This window comes from Haemorhous mexicanus, chromosome 1 (assembly GCF_027477595.1).
Source record: "Haemorhous mexicanus isolate bHaeMex1 chromosome 1, bHaeMex1.pri, whole genome shotgun sequence".
In the NCBI taxonomy this organism is placed as follows: Eukaryota; Metazoa; Chordata; class Aves; order Passeriformes; family Fringillidae; genus Haemorhous; species Haemorhous mexicanus.
This window is the reverse complement of record NC_082341.1, coordinates 120,452,789-120,472,118: the sequence shown is the minus strand read 5'-3', so window position 1 is coordinate 120,472,118 and position 19,330 is coordinate 120,452,789. Positions and strand designations below refer to the sequence as shown.

General features: G+C 40.3%; 1 protein-coding gene across 4 annotated transcripts in view; it reads right to left on the bottom strand.

Annotated features, from left to right (window-relative positions):
* Positions 1 to 5,902: 5,902 nt before the first annotated feature.
* Positions 5,903 to 19,330, bottom strand: part of FAM110B (family with sequence similarity 110 member B) — a 110,875-nt gene continuing 97,447 nt past the window's right edge. For all 4 annotated transcript variants that reach the window (XM_059860977.1, XM_059860989.1, XM_059860982.1 and 1 more), the window contains one exon: positions 5,903 to 9,690. In XM_059860977.1, coding sequence (XP_059716960.1) covers positions 8,272 to 9,384 — 1,113 coding nt within the window. In that variant the 5' untranslated portion in view covers positions 9,385 to 9,690 and the 3' untranslated portion in view covers positions 5,903 to 8,271. The remainder of the gene's footprint in view (positions 9,691 to 19,330) is intronic.

The window sequence follows — 19,330 nt, the reverse complement described above, 5'->3', positions numbered from 1 at the left end:
CTCTCAAATAAATAACGGCCCATAAAGGTTTTTGATATCACAGCTGGTTTTGATATCACAGCTGACTACATAAATGTGGTTTGGAATAGGGCAAATATTTTTTCAAATAGCACTGGTCATACACTGCTCCTATAAGACCTCATTGGTGGTTAGACATGAGCAGCAGGGGCACCCCTGAGACTTGATATGAATCTTCATGATGGCTCATTAGTTTGTAGGTTTTCCATAATCTGCTCATTAGCTGTTCAGTAAAAATACAGAAAACAAGTATATGCTACTTATGTGTAGAGACACACCCTGGGTGTGTGCGTGGGTAGGTCCCGACCTTCAACCTTCTCCTCACACCAGTACTGTGCATCACCAAACCTCTGTGCTTCACCAAACCTCCTCTTTGCCTCGTCTCTGCAAGGTTTTGCTCCTCCCATGGCTCCTACCTGCAGTGTCTGGAGGGATTTCCCCCCTGTCCACTTTTTGAGACAATAGAATAATAGGTGAGGAAGTGGTAGAAAATTAGTGCATGATATTCACAATACAGAGAAAGAAATCCCATCCCCAAATAGGCCAAAATATTAAGTTCTCACAGTGGGTGAAATGCTGTCTGCCCAACTAAAGAGCAGTAATAAAGTTCCCATTGGAACTTTACTTCAATGGAGCTAGAATTTGGGTATTCATTTTTCCATGCTCTTCCCAGATGAACTGTCCAGAGATGTTTCAAGGTTTCCTTATGCCAAACAAGTTTTAAGGTTTCCTGTGGGGAAAACCCAAAATGGCTTGAGTTAGAAGAGACCTTTAAAGGCCATCTAGTCCAATCCCCCTGCAATGAGCAGGGACATCTTCAGCTAGACCATGTTGCTCACATGGTCCAACCTGACTTGGAATGTCTCCAGGGATGGGGCATCTACCACCTCTCTGGGCAACCTGTTCCTGTATTTTAGCACACTCATAGCAAAAAAAATTCTTCCAAATATCCAGTCTGACTCTACCTTCTTTCAGCTTAAACCCATTACACCTTGTCCTATTGCTACTAGCCCTGTGATATATTTTTGCACTTTGTAAGTGCAAACACATACACATACACACACACACACACATTTTATTAGCTTCTTTGGTTCTGTTTGACTGTACAGCATCTTGGAGGAAAAAACCCACCAAACTTGCAATTTGATTTTAAAAAAAACAGCAAAAAATTCTTTTATGCTATAGCTCCATGCCTATTCTCTACCTCCTGAATTCAATACCAGGGAATATATATATACTGATAAAAAGCTTCCTATTTTCACTTCATCTGTAGGAGAAGAGGAGGGTGAACATGCTAGAAACAAAACCAGGGGAAATTGAAAGCAATTTGACAGCTCGATGTTCAGAGTCATTGAACACAAATCAATCTATTAGGTTGGAAAAGACCTTTAGGATCACCAAGTGCACTGCCAAGCACTGCCAAAACTGGGTGTTCATCACACAAGAACAAAAAACCATGCCCCCAAGTGCCACATGTTCACACCTTCTAAGTACCTGCAGGCATGGTGACTCTACCATACAATGCCTTTTCCCCTTATCCTGTCACTTATTATTTAGGAGAAGATACTGACTCCCACCTGGCTACAACCTCCTTTCAGGTAGGCCTAGAGAGCAATAAGGTCTCCCCCTATGCCTCATTTTCTCCAGGCTAACCAACCCCAGCTCCTTCAGCTGCTCCTCACGAGACTTGTGCTACAGAGCCCGCACCAGCCCCATTGCCCTTCTCTAGAAATGCTCCAGCACCTCAGTGTCTGTCTTGTAGAAAATACACCAGGTGGACACAAAGCCATAAGTTTGCAGAAAGCATTTTCAGATGGGCTGATTGAGTTTTGTGCCAGTTTTGTGAAGCTGATATGCTGCAAGGTATGCAAACAATTAAGAAAATGAAGTCTAAGCCAAAACCTAATACTGTAATTTTCATACAGACACATTTATCAGTATTTCCCAGTCTCATTTGCAGGAAGTTAATGAATAAGACTGTGTTAATTTTCTATTGCCCCCTACAATGATTTTAAAATTAGGAACAAAACCCCCACCATCCAAAATTTTAGTAAAATAAGATTCACATTCAGCTAAGCATCCTGTTATTTTAAGTCACTCCAAAGCACCATTGGTACATTTCTAAATGCTGTGTGCTGAGAGTAACAAAGCTTTTACAGTTCAGAATGGCAAGACAGGCTTCATAAAAAATTAATATACTTGAAAAGCAGGTCATTTATTAAAAGATCTTTTAAAAGCTTCCTTTCTTAAAAAGCAAAACTATCTGCCCACCTCCGCATCTCGTCTGAAAGCATTTGCATACACAGCTGTTCTCCAAATTTCAACCATGTTCATTTCATCTTCATGTTTTAAGACATGAATAGCAGGCATTTAGTGAAGCAGTAGCATGCTTCAGCAAGTGCCTTCTGCTTCCACACACTGATTTATCCTCTCTCCCAGACACTCAGGTACCCTTCTCTCATACACAGCATTGAAGTCTCAGACCTTTAGCCCCAGAGCTGCACGAGATGGCAGTTTGGGGGCTTCAGTTTCTAAACCTTCTCTTACCACAGCTGAAAGTTTCCCATAACAGTGAGGGTGAGGACAGACTTTGTCCCTCCTGGATCTTCCACGGTCCTTTTGTTTTACAAGTCCTTTTAGGCAGTGCTCTCTGACCAGCTGCCTGGGAACGGCACACGCAGCACAAGTGGTCTGGATGCCAAAGGTGCAAGACAGGCAGGTACCCTGTTACCACACAGCAGAAGGCAAAACAATAATTATTTCTTGGATAGTGGACCCATAGCATTCTGCTCTCTGGAAACTGTGTCACCTTTGCACACCGCTGTCCTCAACCCAGCATTTTATGTGGAGACAAAGAAATAGCAGGACTCTGCATTGAGTGAAATATGACAGGGAAAAAAAGACAATTTTGGACCAAGAGATTGATACTTCTGAGTTATGTTTGACATCCTGCTCTTTATGGGTGTTTTCAATCCCTGCATCTTCCCAAAGAAGCACCTCTCGCTGTTTCATCTTGCCTGCAAATAACATGACACCCCAGTAAATTAAAAATAATCCATTAAAAAGATTACTATCTTTTCAGGACATGGCAGCTCAACTGTAGCCAGAGTTACTCTCTTGGGAACGGGCTGTCATGAACACAGTGGTAATAGAAGACAGAACAAGTTGTGGGAAAGTTGCTTTGAAAGGAGGTTAAACGAGGAGAGTATTACCTTGGTTGTAAGTTTCAAAGGAGAGATGAAGTAAAAGTCAGACACCACAAGGGAAGGAAGACACAGAAAAGAAGAAAGCTGGGAAAACTCAGAAAGGGCGAGACACCAAGAAGGTGGAGACGACTTGCTGTGCCAAAAGCAAGAAACTAATAGCAGAGATACTAGCTCTCTTACTCTTGTCATAAGATCATAATGAAAATTACTTTAGATTTAGAAGAATGACATTCAAGAGACTACTTTTTTGATTATAAATGATTGGCTTCCATTTTTTTTTTTTAAGTCACTGCTTATTATTAATCAGTTTTGATGGGCAGCCACAACCAAGTTCCTAAGTAATCAAATGTAGAATATGCTTGAATACTGTTCATACCTACCAGGGCAAGACAGATGGTGTAGTGTAGGTGTCTCCACATTAGATTGCACTGCAGCCCAAGGGACATCAACTGAGTATTCAGCAATAACGTAGTAACTGTAACAAATGGTAGGACTCAGCTATTGATCCCCATTTGGGCTTTCAGGGAGAAAAATAAAAGGCATTCATGGGTTAATACTTCTGACTGAAATGTGCCTATTTAGAGGTTCACTTAATAGATGCCATCATCAGGACATAAAAGTCCTTACACTGAACAGACAATTTTAATGGCCTTTCCCATTAAGTTATGGATGACATATTTCAAAGGGCAGATTATTGGAGTCTTTCTGCTGACAGCAAGGAATGTCAAATGAATTCAGAATATCAGTGAATATTTAAGCCTTGGTAACAAGGATTTTAATATAGAGCTACCTTATAATTCAGGACAAAACACCTTGACCAATTTATTCTCCTGTATAGCACATCTATATCCACATTTATATTAAAATAGGCAATGGACCCTTACTGTTCATGGGAACAAAACTCCAGATACTCTTATATTCTAAGCTTAATGTGTTCAGTTACTGGTGTAGCAGCATTAATCACAATGAACAAGAGTTTTATGGCCTTGGAAAATGGAACCTCCCAGATTTGTTAAGACTACTTTGCTCAATAAAATGTTTCCTATAAACAAATGAGCTCTGAATATAATGTACTAAACATTATCACCCCATAATCAATAGGTATCAGGAAGACTGTTTTTAAGGTTTAGTTCCCTTCTCGTTCTCCTGCAGACTGCAATTATTCAGCTCTGTACTGCAGAGCTCCATTAAGCACTTTGTTTTCCATTCAATGACTAGAATCAAGTGCGTATGGCCTCCACGGATGGATAAACTGCTGTAAAAAGAGATAAGTCAGCAATACTGATTGGCTCTGTTGTCTGAGCGTGCCTTTTGATTTTTGAATTACAGCCAAAAGCATCATCATTCTGTTTCCCCTTCAAAAGCCCTCGGTCACTCAGATGGTGCATAGGCTCATAGCACAGAGCTCTCCTTTGCAGAAACAGTATTCATATAAAAAAAGACAACTTCAGTACTTTACATTTGTTGAATGTAAATTTGTGGCACAGATGTTTTATCTCTAATCTTTCATGACATTGTTCCCATATAATATGAAGTGATTGAAAGACTAGTTTTACTTTGATGCCCACCTCTTTGACTCAGATAAATGGTTTATCTCTGTGCAAAGCTGTAGGTACCCTTCAAAGTGTAATTGGTCACAGCATTTTTCTCTTCCCTTGGTCACACCGTTTTTCTCTTCCCTCTCTGGCAAGTCAAAGTAACAGAGCCACCATAAACCTCTGTGGTGGTTTGTTTTGTCTGTGTGTATGAGTTCATACCAATCACTGAAGAGACACAGCATTTTTCTTCACTGCTGTGGCCAGTGCTGTCAGTAAAGGCTTTCACAGGACAGGCTTGCATTTCCCTCCAGAGCTGCAACAAGAGCTGTTGTTTAGCTGTGAGCACCTGCTGTGCACTTTGTACCTGGGTAAATGACTGCTGGACACAGCAGGAACAGGACCAGAACAGGTCCCTGATGAAGCATTTCAGCTGGTTACAACTCTTTGTAAATTCAGCATTCAGGAATCTCCTGAGGCAGAGACAAGTAACGCACTCTTGACATGACAGGATTACCTGTCTGCAAAGGCAGATAATATGTAATATTATATTGTATAGAATGGTTATTCCCATTTGAATACAAAAACAACCAGACACCAATGATTTAGATTTTATGCAAACATACAGGTAATTACAAGACCATGGTCCTGGAGTGACTAATAATTAAGTAATATCTGCATAAACGGCAATAAAGTGACAAATAAAGGCAATTGTTACCTGCTCGTTCAAAGCCTTGTGAACATTCTGCAATCCCACGATTTCTATCACTGCAATCTCACCAGAGCTGCAAGTCCTAGTGAAGGTCTAGGCCCTGTAAAATCTTATCCATGTGCACAGTGTAGGAAGCAGGGAGAGTGAAGGCAGATCAGCACTTGAGCTGTTCCAAAGGTGCTGCCTAAGATTTTGGGTGAGGAAACCTCCTCTTACAAATAGCTCACAACCCCTTCTGTGATTAAAAGGAAATGAATTTGATTTCTCAAGAGCCTATGGCTTCCCAACAAACCTTGGGAAACAAATTCAGAATACTAGCATATGCTCTAATCCATTTTCTAGTTACAAAAGCGTCTTTATTACTGTTTTTGGCTGACAACACTTGAGATAGCATGTTTATCATCATTCTTAAAACACTTGAGAGAGAACAATGTGGGTGCATTTTTTATTTTGGTTTTAACTTCTTTATTTCATTGCTGTACAGCTGCATTACACTTGGCTTCAATCCCTCAAGCATTATTTTCCTTGGCAAAACAGTCACTGAACTGAGTAGAACTTACTATTGGAAAAATATGCTTGAAAAACCAGTGTGATGTCAATGCCAACTGAAACCCATGGAGCTTAAAATGTCACAAATGGGCCTGTAGCTGAAATACAGAGCTCCTCTTTTTTTTTTTTTTTTTTTTTTGTCTGAGCTAGGAATGTTATAAGTCTTAGGTTGTGAAGTCAACTGTAAAAATCACAGAGTAGCCTCCTGAAGCTGAATGTGTGCTGAAACTGAATGTGTGCTTCCCTCCCTCCATAAACAAACATTTAGAGAACAATTATATAAAACTGGATGTAGGATCATTCCGTAGGAAACAAATGACTGCATGGCTCCGCTTCCAGTCTTGCCTGCATTAACTGTAGCTATCTGTTATAAGCTGGGCTACAGGCTTCTCAGAGAAAAGAGAGAACCCAACTTTGTAAAACATCTTTAATATTCAAATATATAAATAAGCACTACTGAAGAATAATTCAGAAGACTGCGGTGATTCATTAGGAACAGATGCTATAAACGGGAACAGTAACATTGCTAGGTAAGGAAGAAGCAAGCTATTTTAGGAGTCTTGAAAATCTCTTCTAGTTCTTCAGACAGATCATGCTGCTATAGTTATTTTATAAAAAATTATATTCTGAAAAGCACTTTAGTAAAAGAAACCTTTTACTGGAACTATTATTTAACCAAGACCTTCTACAGCACTAGAACACACTGCAATTGAGTTCCTGATACAGTTTTAAGAATGGGAGGGGTGAAAATAAGAACAAAAAAAACCCTACCATACCTGCACCAGGAGCTATTTATTAGCATAACACTCTTCCTTTTAAAGATTTTGTAACAACTGAAGTATATACAAAGTCTTACAGCATTTACACAATAAAAAAAGTTTCCTATTAGCTGATGTAGTATAAGGTAGTGCTGCAATTTACTTCAAAGCATGAATACAATAATAATGAAGCAGATCACTGTACTTTCAACTTCTCCACTACCACACCACCACTGTCAGTTGAAATGACAGTTAATTAAAACCACTGGGAAGACAGATTGTTGAAAGATTTGTAACAGGTTGATTCGCAGCACTAACCATCTTAAGGAGGAAAAAAAAAAGAGAAAAGAAAAGCTACATACTGTCATGTTTCTACACTTTCCTAGAGCTGGAACAAACTTTCACAGCCTTAGATATAACATATGCAAGACAACATAATCACATTTTTTCAGATATAGTTCAGCTACTGAGTGTATTTACTTCTGAATAGGAGGCGTTATATTGATATGGCTGTGTGTTTCCATTTTTGTTCATTAACTCTTCAAATAGGTCTACAAAAAAAATTAAGACAGCATGGAGTTTGTAGTCATGATGTGTTTTGACTAATAAAGGCATTCAATATCAGCTATAGGATCTAATTATTCCTGTCAAAAGTTTAAGACCAGGAATCTTTGAGTAAAAATCAAACCCACAAAATCCTGCACCTGCGCCATTTTCATCTGTTGACTCCAACCTTCTTTAAGCTTTTCCAACTGGTATAATACAAAATCATTAAAATGCTTACACCAACCCAAATGCAAGTCTCATTTAGATTATGAGAGGTCAAGCAGATTCACTAGACTACTTCTGCTGTAAAACAGAGGGAGCTTACCTAGGAAAAAGAAACTTTTACTGAACAGTGCCTTACTACAAGTAGGGATATATAGTTTAACAACGATACATAATTTAAGAACATAGCATTCTTTGCCTTTTAGAAACAGCTTTCGTGTGCCAATAATGCACTTTCTACAAGAGATAAGGCTGCTCTGCCTATCGTTGTATGCCTAAACTTCGTATTTCGGCCAATTCCACTTTTCTTCCCCCCAAAGGGATTGTTTCAACTTGGAAACAAGCAAAGTCAGTTGACAATATCTGTATTAAGACAAAAAGTGACATATATAAAATCCACGAGGAACCACATAAATACCAAAGAAGTCAAATAACCTTTCCATGTAAACACTTTGATTATACTGAAGCCCTAACCAGATTCTTGTCTTAAACTTTTGGCAGATAATGTGTATGCTCAGCCAGGCTTTGTAGTTAGTTACTGTTCAAGTGGAAGCCAGGTCAGCTCACATGTTGACAGGCATGCAACTTGGAAACATTGCACAACAAGCAACACAAAGAGATTTGAGAAGGGTACAAGACTTCAAGTAGACTTCACAACCCTTCACAAACTGAATATTCACAGACAAAGATACAGTCCTTGCTTTTTTCTACGGTGGATTTCTCTCTCACACATGGGACACTTTCTGTGACTCTCTAGCTTGCTTGATGCTATATAACCACTTGATGATTCTGGCATTCCTTTCAATGGCAGAAATGCCGTATGGCACACGGTCATTGGCACTGTCATCATTTCTAAGGTCACTGTTGCTGTCCTGAGACTGTTCACAGTCTGAGCTAATCATGCTTGCACTGCGAAAGTTGAGGGATATAATATCAGAGTTAGCCCTTGCAAAGTTTTCCATCCCAAGGTTTTCAAGCTCTTCAGGATCCAGTCCGCAGTAGTTAAAGAATCGTTCAACGTCTGCGTCAACGCGAAAGTATCTGTCGCTTAAGTCTGATTTTGACCGCTGCAGGGAGGGTCTTCTACTAACCCCGCATCCAGACTCCACTGCCTCAATCTCTGGGGATTTCAGGGTGGCAATGGCAGCGATTTTGGGCTTTGGAGGCAGAGGTGGGGCTGAACTACTGCAGGGTATTGCTTTTAAGGGCTTTGCACTAGTTACTTTCCTAATGTCTGAAGAGCTGTGAGAGACATGCAAGAAAGTCTCTGCTGACTGATCTAGGAGCCTTCTGCTGACATTGGAGCTGCTCTCCTGGGGGCTGCTCCGGCCCTGCGTGGGGTAAACCTTCAAGGACTCGGCAAACGAGTGTCGGTTCAGCTCTGTCGAATCGGCCCTGTGGGGTGGCCAATTTCGGGGACCGTGCTTATGCCCTGAACCTGAGCTGGAGCCTTCGGAGCTGTTGATGATGTTCTTCAAAATCTCGAGCTTCAGATTTTCTCTCTGGACTCCACTCTCAGTCTTTGCATTGTTGCTGAAGACTTTTAAGGTGGGGCTCCCCAGCGCTCGCTTGGCTGCAGGACAGACCGGCGGCTTCGCCAGTACCGCCGGCTTCACAGGCTCCTGCTTGGCATTGATGACCTCCTGGCTCTTGACGTATTTCGCCTTGTCGGCTTCGAGCCTCTCCACTGCACTCAGTCTTTTTGGATTAGGCTCCGCCTGCCTGCGAAAATAGTCAGGTCCTTTGTTCAGGATGCGGAGAGGAACGGCAGATGTGAAAGTCACGGCGGGGCTGACCGGCTTCACCATGCTACCTGTCGGTAATGTTTCTGTAGGCATGTTTGGTGGTCTTTCCCCCGCAGCCGTTTTGGATTCTTCTCTGGGATCTCCTGAATGCACGGTGCAGAAACATGTACATTAAGCACAATGAATAGCCGATGAATCCCGGGATCTGAGCGTTAGCAGCAGTGCCTCATCTCACAGCTCATTAAATAGCACTGCGTTTCTCTTTTAAAGGCAGCCTTTGTAGGGCAAGGGCACCCGACACAAGTCCGTATTATTCTGCTCCGCTGGCTCCTTTCTTCTCACTGAAAGATGTGGGAGTCTGGCCGTCCCCTCTGCGCTCCACGAGCGAGCGGCAGCGATCTGAAAGGCAGAATAACCAACCACACGTTAGCGGGAGCGCCTGACATCAGAGCGATAGCAACAGCCGCCTCCCGGCCCTCCTCTGCCGCCGCCGCCCGCCCGGGAGCCTGCCGCAGCCGCACGGGCAGGCAGCGCGCACGGAGCCCCTGCCCCGCTCCTGCCCAGCACCCCTCTGCATCTCACAAGACGTGTATCCTTTGATATTTACACTCTGAGCTTGGATTTAACAAAATTATATTGGGGGGAAAAAAAATTTCTAAAAAAATTAAGCCTCATCACAATACAGGCGTACATTTCTAGAGGGAGAAAGGGAAGCAGGATGAGACAATTGAGAGACTTGAAGCCACACATCTCCCAATAAAAAAGCACTTCATATTAATATATTTGGCTTAGTTAAGTAGATTTGTGAACATGTTTTAGCTCTAACCCCCAAACATTTTTCTCCTTATAGGCAACATACTGTATAAATCTCAGCAATCAATTGTATTTTCCTTGCTCATTAAACTGTCCAGAAAACAATCTGGTCTAAAAAGCAGAGAGCAAACAGAGACGTGAAGAGTTTTAAGTGCAATCCACATCCTTCATTGCTAGTCAAACATAGAATCAACAAATAAAGCCAGGAGATGTCACTAAATCCACCAATTCCAGTTCCTAGTCTGTTTAAACACTGGTATCCATAGCACTGGCGCTCCAGCAATAAAAGAAGAGAAGGCCTTCCAAGCTCTCATGATCACCTTACAGGCTTAAAAGAACAATAAATAATGTCTTTGGTTTTTTATGTAAGATTTTGGGAACATGAAAAACCATTGTGATTGGGTTTGAAAAAGAAGAACTTGTCTTCAACATGTAGATATAATAACTCAGGTTTTCTACCAAGCAGTAAGTACAAATAAAATTTATCTTCATCTAAATTATTTTAAGGTTTTATCACTGAGATTGTCACAACAGTCTAAAATCCAACACCATGGATGATATTACAAGTGCTGAAACAATTTTTCCTAAACGAGGCACTGAAGGGCACTTATCATGGAATCTACTTTTCAAGCAGTGATTTCGCTAATGGGTCTCATTTGTTTTATTACTGCCCCATTAATCTATGCTGCCCTCTTTAACATCTCATTTCTATTATCACTGTGATCTTCAGGGAGAGAAAGAAAAGCAGCTGCTACTTCTTCACTCTATCCTAAAGAACACAGAGCAGCATCCTTCCCTGGGATGATTTGCTTTCAGGTTGCTGTCATCCTATGTGTTCTCAACCATCAATACCCAACTTGAAATTCCAGCTGAAGTTACATTAACAGTAAAAACAAAACAACCTCAATTACTGATGACCAGAAACATGTGATATATATATACACATTAAATACTTTCTACATATTATCCATTTATTTGCTCAAAGCGAGCAAATAAAATATACAAATGCTATAATGATAGGAATGATATAATGATATATTAATATTATATATATATTTTATATATATATATATATATATATATATAATGATATAATAATAGGAAAAAGCTGAGCTTTCTCGTGAAGGCTCACTGTCACAAGCATTCTTCAAATACAAACTAACATATTTAGGTGGGTGATAAACCAGACACAGATTCAGTGCAATTGAAAGGGTAGTGAAATGTTAATTAAGCTTCTCTTTCAATGTTGTTTTATAAATCCTAGTGCTAACTCCTCAGCAGTTTGACTTCCTGAATTTAAACTAAGTCTCCCTGAGAGAGAAAAAGCTTTCCCCATTTGAATCAACATATTTATTGGTACTGTTTTGAAATTAAGTATGAAACTTCTAAATGCACAGACAGCAACTTGCATCTGCACACACGTTTCTCTTCCGTACACACAAAGCAAATCTTTCCACATTGCCAGCTCAGAGCAGGATGGCTAAATGCCTGTATAAATACCCCACTGATGCGTGTATTTAATACTTGTGTGCAGAAATCAAATCTGTGTGAGAGCAGGGGCTTTGTCAAGAGGAAGAAAACCCCACAAACAACCGAGCTCTTTGTACTTAACACCGTCACCCAACCAAGTTAATACTACTTGAGTAAGCAAGACAACTTTCCTGCTTGACCACTGTCATAAAGGTGACCATGGTCCTGCCCTTGAGGACAGCTGCCAGCTCCATCCTCCTCCTGGTGAGTGGCTCCGCACAAGGCTACAGATCAGAGCGATGGGAACCCAGGCCTCCAGCTCAAAGCTGTTTTTGGAAGTCTTTTCCCAGCATTTAACAACTTCCTCACTTTGGATAGCCTTCACCAATGTCAGCAAGCATTGCCCAGTAGGCTGAGCATCCACACTGACTTCAACACCACACTTAAAAGGAAAAAAAAGAAGAAAAATAAATCCCAGCATGCATGTGTGTTTACCTGAAAGTACAAGTGTGCTCGCTTGCAAGCACACATGGAGCAAAGTGCCCCGAGTCCATGGAAATATGCTACAACTGGCAACATGCTTCAGGCATGTCTAGAAAGAAGAGCAAGGACCTAGTGAGGAGCCAGGACAGAAATGTCCACCTGAGCCAGCACAGGGAGCCTGGGCGGTAACAGCCACGTGGTTATTTGGCCAGCCATGGAGGCTTTGTACCTGTGGGGCTGCTGCTATAAATTAAGGAACATACAGCTATGAAAAGGGATCAACTTTTTGTGTATTGCTTAAATTGCTCCATTTCACTGAAGTGCTGCATTTGAATATCACCAGAAAGCTTACTCAGTATTCTCATCTCAGAGAGATAAAAATTACAGATTTAAACAGACACAGTTTAAAAAGAAAGTGTGATGAAAGAGACACGGATTAATGGAAAATCTAATGAAACTTCTGCCTGTGCTGGTGATGGCTGCAGCATCATCTTACTGCTAACTGGGAAAATGAGTTCAGTTCCCACCACCCTCTCTGCTGTCCATGGGCACCTGAAACACCACAGCATCACTACAGAGCCTTGCTACTTATTAATTTTATTGTTAATTACAGAGGCTGAGAGATGCAGTACAGTGTAGTCTCAGGAAGACTTAGACTCCAGTTGTGAAGATTATCATTGCAGCAACCAGGGCATAGGAATGGCTTTTTTTCTGGCTTAAGCTCTGAAGAAACTCACGGCTTAGCCATCTGAATTCCCTGTTGGGAACATCTCCAGTACCAGTAACACCCTGCAGAAATTCAAAGGCAAATTGGTTTTCTTCACCCACTTCCAGAAAATGTACCTAGTGAATTTCCAGTGAAATATACCTAGGGACCCAAGAAATGTTCCTTTCTCTCTGTTTACATCCAAAGGTCTGCTGTATAGATGTAATCCTTCTGTGGACTTAACAGTGTTTTTCAGGATTTACTCTGGATTTCCATTACTGCTCTTCCTTGCAAAATTACTAGACTTAAGAAATTACTTCAAGAAAAACAAAGACAGAAAACTTATCCATGCATTCAAACATAGTTCTATTTAATACCATGTATACATTAATAAAACCTTTCTGAAAGGTCTTACTGAGTTCCTCTAATATCCCACAACTATTGCACACCTGCTGAGTAGAAAACAAAATGCACAAAGTTTTGGGTTTTTAAAGCTGCATTTTCAGCCAGACACTTCAATTCAGGATTCCTTTGTGGCAGAGGGAGAGATTCAAAGCACTTAATTCGTTCTAGGCATCACAATTTAATCACTTGAGTCCATAATATGCTTGTCAGATACTCATATTTAAATAACCAATGCACTATCTGCATGATTTAGGGGAACACAACACAGCCTAGAGCAGCAATAGCTACACGACTAACATTAACTACAAATAAATCTCCCATAAAATATTCTTTCCTTACTTTAAAACCAAGGCAGTAGGAAGAGGTAAACTATGCAGAAACTTTGGAATCCCAGGTCCATATATTCTAAATATGCAATTTTTTGAAATGTATGAGAAATTTATGAACAGACCCCATTGTGGCAAGTATTTATTTCTAGCACTAGTATGAATACAATAGTATTGTGCAGTAATAGAGTTCATTTTTTCCTCTCACACCTAAAACTGCATTCTAAACACAGACTGAATGGTGTCAACTGACAGTAAATGACACACTTCCCTCCTCCACTCTGTGGTGCCCTGCAGCTCCTACGCATTTGGCCACGTTTCACCCAGTCTCTGTCTAAAAGCATACACAGAAAGGCATTATGTATTTTAGCAGTATTCAAGTTACAGAAAAAGCAGCAAAAAAGCCATGTGAAAATGCAGTAAAAATTAAATGAGTGAAATTTCTGTCCTTGACTTCGGTGAGGACATTGCTTCACCTGATGAAGTTACAATGAAGCTCATTCCCCTAATTCATCCCTCTGGGACAGCAGATGAAGGGATTGCACAGAAGGGAGGATGATGTACAGTGGATAAATATAATGAAGGCTGACAGTCTTTACTCTGCCTTCCTTGATATTTAAAGGCCTGTGTCAATTTTATTTTCCAGGTGATAAAATATAACTACCACTACTTCAAGATGCACCATAAACATAACATAAATTCCAGTATAAGTAATCAAGAAGTGGCTGCAACAGGGCTCAAAGAGATCACAAAACAAAACCTACACAGGAACGCAGGACACAGATGGAAAATGTCAGGTTCCCCTAATACCTGGGTGCACTTCAGAGCTGCAGGCCCCATTATGAAGATACTGTTTATTCAAGTCACTGGAAAGCCTACAGATGAGAGCTTCACTGAGAATCACTGGCTACAGGTCTGTGTGCTAAGTTATACTAATATGTATGCCTAAAACTGATACAAGTTATTCTGTGGATAATTGTCATTGAAAACCTCACATATATATGTTGCAAAGTTTTTTAAAAAAATAGGCAAAGCCTAAGTAAATTTGGCTGAAATTGATAAAAGGTCATCCATATCCAGAATGGCAGCAGTATTTCATTTTTTACGCCACATTTAGATAAAGATGTGTAATGCTGTGTAGTCTTGGTCTCATATAATATTAACTGTCAAGATAAAGCATGAGGAGATGAAATAGTCTTTCAGATCTACCATCACTCAAAATACAAATGAAAGTGCCTGTTTTCAACTCTGTTGCTCTCTAAAACGTGGTACAGTGAACAGTAAGAGCAATAGGCATCTGTTCAAGTATACATTTAAACCTTCAAAAGGTCATGAATAATGTGAACTACAGTGACCTGAAACTAAGGGTGGCAGAATTATGTAGGCAAGAGAAATTTGCACCAAGTGGGAAGGCAGTAACTTTGGCAAAGGCAGTCACTTTTTACTGCTTATGTGTTACTTCCAACCAAAAAAACCCAAACTACAACTAGCACTGTTTGCAATAGCTTGCATAGCTGAGCATAACACAGGCTGATACATTTATGCTAATTCTGCTTTGCTTTTACATCAAAGGCTTTTAAGACAAAACTCTCCATAAATACAACAGTGTCACCATCGAGCACTCTTTCTATTTCCATGTGAAGTGAAAATGATGAGGCTTAAAGCAGGACGTTGCCATAACCAGAAATGCTAACACTGTTAAGTTGAATTAACTGCTGGGAAATCCATGAAGGTATAAATATCTGGAAAGCAGGAAAGCAACCTAGCAGCTATACTTACATACTAACACTGTAATGTATGCCTAGATCTCACTGGGAGCTGGATAGAGATGCCTCTTTGAAAGAAAAAGCTTTAGAAAGTATTTTGCTTCCTTTTTAGTTCTGAAATCCATCACTGTTACATCTCCTACCCAGTAGCAGTAATCCACTCTAAGTGATGCTTCTGGGTTAAATACTGCCCTATAGACAACTCACAACGATGAAAACTCTAATTTCTTTCAACAGGCTGCATAGATGCAGAAGAAAACCCAGAAATGAAATTCCCCTATCTTCCAATGAGACAGTACAAATCAAAATAAAATGTCTTATTATTAGCAATACTACAGGCTGTTTTTGTAAAAGCTGTGTTTGTAAATAAGTTTTGTTTTCTTTGGATCCCTGTGTTGCTTAGACAGCACTGTGTTCTTTGCAATAATTTCAGTCGCTCATTTAAACAAAACAAAAACAAAAAGAAAAAAAACCCCAGAGAATGCCTAAAAAAATATAATAAGGAATATAATGTTTTACTGTATTTGCAGCTTTATGTGACTATTTCTACCCTTACTGCTTGTTCATCATCCAGTGTCAATGGTCTAAAATCTAAACTGCTTTTATAATTTTAATTCTACATCTCTCCACAACCATCATGTTTTAAATTTACAGCTTCCTCCTTACAACAAGGCCACGATTCCCAGTTTATCCCGTGGGCTTCTGAGCCTACACAGTTTTCCTAGGATCTTTAATGCACTTTTAGAGATCAACACAATCCCCTTCTTCAATACAGAATACTTGTCTCTTGTGTTCAGCTACATTTCAGAGGTTCATCAAACCCTGATACAGGTCCCTACTGTACCAAGTCCCACTTTCTTGGTCCCTCTTCTCTGGAAAAAGGGAGGCTTTTACTTCTCTCCTACTTCTGCAAGATGCAGTAAACTGCTGCTCTGATGGAAGGAGCAGTGCTATCTGTACTACACTTTTCCTTTTTTTCTACTGGTAGGAAAAGATAGCATCTCATCTTCTTGCTCCTGGTAGATGTCCTTCAGGGCCATGTTTGGATTTGGCATCCTGGTAAATCACCTTTCATTTCCTGGTACAAGTGCTTCCAATATGTGGGGGGAAAAAAATGTTAGTTGGGAGTTCACTGCTGCAAAGCAGGGGAAAACAGAGGGAGACAGAACAACAAAATAATTTCAATTATGTAGCCCAGCAAAAATGTTTTAAATGGAAAACTTTTCATTTTAGTTCCCATCTCAAGTCCACGGTAATTCTTAACTAGCCCACTTTCAGAGTGAGACATATTTTAAGCCACCAAAATCTTTATGGCAATAAATTCTGTAGAAATCATATGCACTTGCAAAGAAGGAAATAAAAATTCATCCACAAAAATGTGGAGATACATCTGCAAAACACCCTCCTTCTAGCATTACCACAGACACATCACCTCACTAGCAGGATTCTCAGGCTCCCTCACCCATGTGGTCCCCCCAACAACACTGCCAAGTCTGGTCCTCAACAGCAGAAGAACAAGTCTCATCAGTAATCAGGCAGCTGGGAAACAGCTCAGAAACTTCTGCAGCATCCCCCATAAAAAAAAAAAATTATAGTTATTAACTCACCTACAGAACATACATCTTGATAGCAGTATTCTCAAAATGCCAATTCTGAGCTATTTGTCACACTGGGATAAATTAAACATAGTCCTAAATCCTTTAAAGGTTTGAAAACTTGTATGAATGTTAAAGCACTGTACTGCAGCATAGCAGTACAGCTATGGGATTAGGCTTGACCTTAATTACACTATGGAGTAAACCCTAAAACATAAACCACCTTGGCTTAGAAGAACTTTTTATCTTGGAAACACTAACAAATCAAGCCAGATTTAAATGGGTAAAGTGCAAGTACAGATTTTCAAAAAAGTATAGATTTTCAATTTTACATGAAATGTGCATTGTGCCTACCAACACAGCCTTGTAGTCAAAGACTTAAGGACCCATGACCAGAAGAAGTCTATAGGTTCATCTCCTTCATGGCTACTGCCGCATGGCAACATCAAGCTGAGCCCTCAAAACTCATCTGCACTGAAACACACACACCTAAATGGCATTTTCTGTGGGGAAACAGAGTCTGTTCACCATTTAAGTGACAGCAGTACTCATAAAATCTTGGGTAGCTGATATTTAAGCTTGGATCTCACCACAAAGCACATGTTCCCCTGCTCACTTTTCTCCCTCAACTAATACACTGACAATCACTTCTGAACTCTTCTGCCTGCCTACAAGGCCTCAGCTATGTCCTGAACATCAAACCAAGTCAAAACCTGGACACTTTCCTCATCTCCCATATGACTTCTATGGCTGCCCATCTCCCCTGCTTCACTTCTATGGAAGGGAACTGTGAACAATCTGGAATGATCATGAGCATGTAGGATAGAAGGCATGTTCAGGGAAAGAGGCCCCATGGGCATGCCCTGAGCACCCATGCCACCTAGCATAAGTGAAGTAAGTTCCTATTTCTACTGTAAGACATGCAAGCAACTAAGCCTAATGATAATTCCCAACCTGTAGGAAAACCAGGGATCTCCTCTCCTTAGTCATCCACATCGTCTCACTCAGCAGGTACCTGCCAGACCTCAAAACACAGCCAGAGCTGGGGAGGATGACAAAGAAAACACTTCCTCCTCCACTAGATTTGGAGTCCAGACTGGAAGCAGCCTTCCAGGGCAGATACTCAAGGCCCCAGGCTATACCTTGTATTATACAAATGTCTCAAATGTGGCTGTCAAGGGTGCCAGGCCCTTTCCAGTGGTGCCAGTGACAGGACAAGGAGCAATGGCCAGAAACAAAAACAGAAGTTCCACCTCAACACGAGGAAGAACTTCCTTACATTGAGGGTGGCAGAGCACTGGAACAGGCTGCCCAGGGAGGTTGTGGAGTCTCCCTCTCTGGAGATATTCAAAATCCACCTGGACACCTTCCTGTGTCACCTGTTCCAGGTGACCCTGACTTGGCAGGTGGGTTGGATGAGAGGATCTCCAGAGGTGCCTTCCAACCCTGACAATTTTGTGATTCAGTAGGTAGAGACAGATCCTTTTCCAGCACCTTCTTGCAAAGGTTTCCACTTTAAAACAAACAAACAAACAAAAAGTAATTGCAAGTTTTCTTTATTTAAAGAGCAAAAAAAGACCATATATGGTACTTGACAAGGAAATTGGGTTACTAACCCTGCTCCAGTGCAATTAAATAATTTCTAGCAAGTAGGACATTTCAGCTGAAATAGGAAGACCAATTCAGTTCTTCCTCAGGAGGTCAGAAACTTGCCCCAGTTTGGGGACTGGGGATTTGATCCAATCTCTCATTTCTCAAGAGTTCAGCAATCCCTGATTTTATGTACATAAACTCTGCTGCCAGCTTGTTCATGTGGGAATGGCAGAAATTTACCCAACTGTCATAAAAGGACCAAGGCCCTGAAATATCAAGTTGCCATGTTTAGACTCTTAGTTACTGATGAAAGTTCTCTAAAACTGTTTACAATGAGAAATACATTAAAGGAATATAGCATCATAGGTATGAACAGATTTTATGTGAGAAATAACCATAAACCCACAATGAAAACAGCTTCAGTTAGACACTCCCTTGCAGTTACTCATCCTGCAAAACTCCAGAAAAGTTCAAATACACGAAGACCCAAAGTAAACAAATAGAGCCCAGAAAAGAAAAACAATTCCAACAATTTATGCAGTGAAAAAACTAGAAACCATAAAAAGCTATTACAAATGGAAAAAGACACCCTACTTAAATTTTTCTTTCTTTTAGAGATGTATGTAGTAAAAGAATCTTTTGAAAATGCTTATTTTCAAAGTTTCAAAACAAAGCTTAATAGCACCTTCCTGAAGTTTCTTACATATTGTGAAAATATGTTTGAAAGAAAAAGTGCCTAAGCATACAGAATATCTCTTATAATACCTGTCAAGATTTTAAAAGCAAGAACCCAGAAAGCCACCTAATTATTTATATTTAAATATTTTTTTACTTTAACAGCTTGTTACATGGAAAATTCTTTTTAATAAATTCTATACATGA